Source organism: Dermacentor albipictus, unplaced genomic scaffold, assembly GCF_038994185.2.
Source record: "Dermacentor albipictus isolate Rhodes 1998 colony unplaced genomic scaffold, USDA_Dalb.pri_finalv2 scaffold_11, whole genome shotgun sequence".
Taxonomy (NCBI): Eukaryota; Metazoa; Arthropoda; class Arachnida; order Ixodida; family Ixodidae; genus Dermacentor; species Dermacentor albipictus.
Window position 1 is genome coordinate 5,492,513 of NW_027225565.1, and position 6,000 is coordinate 5,498,512.

General features: G+C 46.9%; 1 protein-coding gene across 1 annotated transcript in view; it reads right to left on the reverse strand.

Moving 5' to 3' along the window:
- Positions 1-1,479, reverse strand: part of LOC139051362 (uncharacterized) — a 144,651-nt gene extending 143,172 nt beyond the window's left edge. Inside the window, exon 1 of the mRNA XM_070528381.1 lies at positions 1,399-1,479. Within this exon, the coding sequence (XP_070384482.1) occupies positions 1,399-1,479 (81 nt within the window). The remainder of the gene's footprint in view (positions 1-1,398) is intronic.
- Between the last annotated feature and the right edge of the window lie 4,521 nt (positions 1,480-6,000).

Genomic DNA, 6,000 nt, shown 5'->3' on the forward strand with positions numbered 1-6,000 from the left:
CTGCATTGCTAGCCTGTATATTACAGATGTAATGGTCAACGTTCTATGCGAGTGAATTCTGTCTTTCTCCCCCTTACCTTTATAAATTAAATTCATTCTACTTTGTCGCCAACTGTCTGGTTTGAATTTGTCAGCACAGCTCCTTTTCCACTTGGGTCTCTTTCATGCTCTTTTTTTCTTCAAATACAACCTCGTCATTGCCTTGGAAAGATTCGGCTGTTACTTTTCGGATGTAATTTATTGCCGCTTCTCCTTCCAGTCTGTTTTCATCTTCGTCTAGGATATGTTGTATTGTTGTCGACTTACTGTCTAATAATTTCATGTCGTTGCAAACTATTCTAGGTGCGGCCGTCTTTTTCTCACGTATTTCTGACAACCAACGTTCACTTTCACCTTTTAATTTTGCTTGCACCAATATTTGAACCATAGACTTTTTCTCCCGAGATATTTCCCATTTACTAGCTAATTCATCCTGCGGTAACTAACTGCGCCTTCTTTGCCTGCCTCTGCTCTTGGGATGCTTTCTGTCGTTCGACGATCGCTTCTCGTATCTCCCTGTTCCACCAGCTTTTCGGTTTCCTTCTTCCTTTCCGACGAACATGTTGTTTGTCTTTCCGTATTTATGTCGTTATTACACTTAGAAGCTCACCATATTCCCACTCTATTTGGCCATTCGCCAAGTTCTTCCTCGACTCTAGTGACTATATTTGCTATTTGTTCAGCGTTGCGATTTGGACTGGCCATTTTGCGCTCCTTGTTATCTTTCTCAACCACATATCCCATTTTCAAATTGATGCGTTTATGGTCACTCCCTACGCTGCTATGCCCTTCCTCATCAATGACCATTTCTCTCCACTTATCATGAATTCCTTCTGTCATCAGACAGTAATCAATGGTCGATTGCCGGTTTCCCGCTTCCCACGTGATTTGCCCTTCACACTTACCGTATTTACTCGATTCTAAGCACCACCTTTTTTTCACGATCGCGATGCCCAAAGTGAGGGGGGTGCTTAGATTCGAAAAATCTAGAATGACCCCCCCTCCCTTTTTTTCGCTGCGACATCACGACGAGATGGGTGCGAGAAATAACATTTTATTTTGCAAACATTCAAAAGAAAAATTGGTGCAGACAGTGAACCTACCGCTAGTGTAGGATGCTTAGTCACTATCACTGCCACTCGAGTTCGTCGCACCGCTTGAACCGCTGGTCTCGGTATCCTACAGCAGGTCGTCTTCCGTTCCGTCGAAGTTGCTTGTGATTGAGCACTTCTTAAATTATTTGACCACAACGTCCACTTGGACACTCTTCCACGAGTCCGAAATCTACTTTGCGATGGTTGATGGGCACGCTTTCTGCAGTTTTCCCGTCGGCGTCTTCTTCCGGTCAGGGTTTCGCACCCACTCTTCGTACTCCTGTCGGAGATTGGCTTCGAAGGGCTTGTTGACTGAAACGTCGAGGGCTTGCAGCACTGGCGTCATGCCACCCGGAATCACAACCACGTCGCTATTGATGTTCCGAAGCTGTCTTTACCTCCGGGGTCAGATGGCCGCGAAACGCGTCCAACAGAAGCATCGACCGCGTGCCTGCAGGTCCGCCGAGCAATGATTCCAGAGTGAGCGAGCGCGTTTGGTGGCCTTTGCTACGCGTTCTTCTTAAAAAATAGGGGGGTGCTTAGATTCGCATGCAAACTTTTTTTCTAACTTTCTCGTGACAATAGAGGGGGGGGGGTGCTTAGAATCGGGGGGTGCTTAGAATCGCGAAAATACGGTAGGCCCTGTGTTCACGATAACGAGGTTATGTTGCTCACAAAAGCCTAGCATTGACTTCCCGTTGTTGTCGGTATAGCCATCTAAATCCTGTATGTGCACATTCATGTCACCTAACAGGACAGTTTTAGCACCATTCCCGAAACCTTTTATATAAGCGTTTGCGCATTCCACTAACTCTTTATTCTTCTCTGTTCAATTATTTCCGATCCACAAATACGTAAGGAGCAGCCAAGTTTTTTCCCACTCATTGTAACTGATAAGCAAAGATGCTCTTGACATTTTGAATTTACTCTTTTCCATTTGGCTCCCTGATGGATGAGCTTTCCGACTCCCCCTCCCTTTCTTTCCGACTTAGTTCGGTTGAACCCTTCCCAACCATAATTCTCAATAACTGGCGGCTCTTCCGAGTCTCTAAGGCGCGTTTCTGTAACCGCATACAGCCCTATTTATTCTCTATGTAGCTGCTCCTCAATCTCTGCCCACTTTTCCTTTCTTCTGCCGCCCTGCATGTTTATGTAGCCTATTGCATGGCGAGCTCTCTTTCTTGCTTTCCTCCTTTTTCTGTTATCGACGGCGATGCTCTTCTGAGGTTCCCCTAGGGGACCTTCTTCATTACCATCTACTCTGACCTCCTGCGCGCCCGCGGGCCCCCTAAAAAAACAACAGCATGACCCCCAAGTCGCCAGCCCACTTCTCGTGCCAGCCTGTAATTGAAGTGGATCCCATCTCGTTTAAAACCACAACTTCTCACTTCCCTGTTTACTTCGACAACCTCGAAGCCTTTCTCTCGGCTCATTTTCCATGTTGCCTCATTAGCAGCCACTACGGCTCTTTGTACGTGAATGTCACGTGCAGGCACCTCCGGCACCGTGCACGCCACGATCTGCACCTGAGGGGATAGCTCGCGCAAGTTGTCCACCCCCTTCGCCAAGCGCTGGGCTAGTCCTGGCCCTTTCTTGTTACGACTCATTTAGCCGACCTGCTGCTGACAAGGTTGCGCAAGTGGGCATTTTCCTCGAGCTTTTCTTTTGCTCGCTCCATGACAGAACCCAGTGTCCGCCCTGGAAATGTCCCTACCGCCACTCCTTTATCGCCTTTCACCCTCACCACAATTGCTTTTGAGCACCCAGCCAGGCTTGAGTCGCCAGCGATAATCACCCTTTCACTCTCTCCTACCTCTCCCTACTTCCCTTTGTCCTTTTACGCGTGATTCGGACTCGACAATGGGCATTGTCCCCTGCGCTCCTGCTGTTTCTGCGTGGCGGCCTCAAGGTAGGTGCCGCTCTTTCCAGCTAACCCTTTATCACGCTGCATGCATTCCACGTACTTTGCTGACACTCCCTCGTCCGTCGCGTTGGGGGTCTGCCTTCCATTGCCACGCACATTCTCGTTCACAATGGCGGTCCTGTTCAGCTTTTCATCGGCTGCTTCAAGTCTCTTTACCACTGCCTTCCGTGTATCACGATCCCTGTTTAGCTCATTTTTGAGCTCTTGCACCTGTTTGAGAAGCTCTTCCTGGAAAGCCTCCGTTTTCTGCAGCGTAGTATTGACATCACATTGTGTGCCGGTTGATTCGATGCCCTCTCCATTCTCATCCGTCTCCTCATCTGCCTTGAGGGGGACCCCCGCGCACTGCCTGCTTTCCCGTCTTTCTCGCCATGTATCGCACGGCTTTTTGCAACTACTATAATACTATAATAATGCTACTACTGATGCAAATACTGTAACATTATATAAAGGCATAGTGCGTGCCTTTTAGCAAAAACCGATACGCACAGGATCCAAATCCTCAAAATGTCGCAAAGCAACTCTCACCACTGTCTCAAAAGCAATCAATGCCGCGGAGATCGAAGGTATGACGCTCTCGCACGCGCTCAACCACGCGGCCACGCTCTCACTTTCCTACCAAAACTCGCACAGTAAAACCACTAACAGCTATTAGTCTTGCCACTTCCAAGCTACCATTTAAAGACTACAAACACTCAACGTCCCACCCGGCTGCAAGTGTTGAAGCACGTGGCGCGCAAGGACGCTCTAACCATCCTGCAAAACTAAATGTACACGGAGCCCAACCACGCACCCGAAATATGAGACAAAGAAATAGGAAAGAAAATGAAAACCACCTAATTACTATTTAAAGGCAAAAATCAGCAAATAAAAAACAGAAGCAAGCTCATAGCATGCACAAAAACTTATGACTTCGTCGCCGTCACGGAGCGCCGAAAAGCACGTCCGTTCGCCACAAATCCAAACACTCCCGGGAAATCCCGGAAGCCGTGCGCCCCTACTGGTCATACCGGGAGGACATACACACACCCAGGATGTCCTACTGTTCTGCAGCAATAAGGTAATCGTACCGCACTCAAAGAGAGCAAAAATATTGAGGCTCCTTCACGCCGCACATTTGGGAGCAGAGAAAATCAAAGAACGAGCGAGAAGTGAATAAGACAGAGAAGCACGATCAGCGACACAACAAACTACGGCGTGCGCCAGGCTCCTCTCCCACGTGTTCTGCGCAAGGCCGCCACCAGTGGCGCGTCCGTCGGCGTGCACGGCGCGTATAGAACACAAAACCAAAACCGCCTTTGCGGCTTTCTCATAAAATGGACATGCTGTGGCAAAGTTGACTTCAGGAAACCGGCCACCATTGTGCCATTAGACCCCTGCCTGTGCCCATCTTTCTTGCTAAAAATCTGGCACGTGTTAGATTAATTTCTGCTTTGTTTAGAAGCTCTAAGGTCATTTCTTCATCGTTTTTCTACTTTGGACACATACAAAGTGGCGATGCACATTTGAATAGGGGCCGTGTTAGAATTACGCAAATGCTGCCTAATGAATCAGTATCTTAATACAGCATTTATGCATCTTGTTTAGTTCGACCCACGAGATAGATCAGTTTCATTGGTCCCATCAGGGTCGAACTAACAGAAGTTGACTGTACTACCTTAGGAGATGCTGCAAAGTTCATGATGTGTCACGGCAATCAGGCATGGGAACTTCGAGATATGTGGTGTCGCCATCTGCCTTTCATTTTTTGTGTCTTTTCTGAATTACGGTGCATTCGACTGTTCAAAATCGCATGTCTCATCTACATTTGCCTGTATCATTTCATTTGCCCTCCTCAGTCTCGAATTATGCTCTGGCTTTTATGCAGGATGACCTTCATGATATGGCCAAATTTTGGCTGCATCACTACTCGTCGCTTCCTATTAGCCTAAACTGCTGCGTCATCCCAAGTGCCTCATTCGGGCTTGTGACAGTCAAGCTCCCTGTGTCTGCTCAGAGATGGCTCTGGTACAACTTTCACATATGACACTATGTTTAGTTTGGCAGCCTTGTAGAGGGAGGAAGGTGTCGTTTATTGTCCATAGGTGACCGAATGGAGAAGGAAGTCCTTGGAAGTAAAGCCACTCTAATGTGGCCTTTTGTATTGCATGTTTCAAAGAAATCGAGTGAGCAGTCGGATACAGAAGTGATGAGCACTGAAATATCCATGAGAACAGCAACCCAAATTTGAATTTCACAAAACAGTAAAAAGTAATTAGAGGTGAACATTCGACAGATGTCTGTCTGATTGGGAATAACTGAACGACAGGACTGAGTTGGATACTAGTCAAAAAGAACCTGAAGTTTCAAAGCCAGACCAGATTCTTTTACAGAGAGGAGGCCGGTAGAGCATTGTAGTGCTGCTTTTAAACTTTTTTTTTCTTTCTTGTGTGATCCAGCTAGGCATTTAGGCCGCAGATTCATTTAGCCTACAATGGAGGAAAGGTCCCCAACGCATTAGTACATTAGCCTACTGTGCCCGCTCTGAGAGTGTGGCACACATTCAGCTTGTGTGAGGGCCCACTAGCTTCAATTTCAAGCAAGCGCATGATGCACTCCGAGCCAGACGATTGGGACGACCAGTCAAGTGTACTTATAACCAAGCAGACTGGTTGGCTTGCTACTACAGAAGCGTTAACTTTAGAAGGTTCACTGTTCTATTTTACCATAATCATGTTTCTCATTGATAGTAGACCTCAAATGACACATGAAAGCAAGTAAAATGTGCTCCTCTCAGATTTAAATATATTACATTATGTGCTCATTGAGCTGTTGTAGCTGGCCTTGCACAATGTTCAGTTACATGCATTTTCTAAAAACAAAAGGATTACTCGAGGCATCAATTGAATGACTGTGAGTTTGGGCAAGAAGTTCAAGACGACTATCCATCAGCCGTTTCTATAA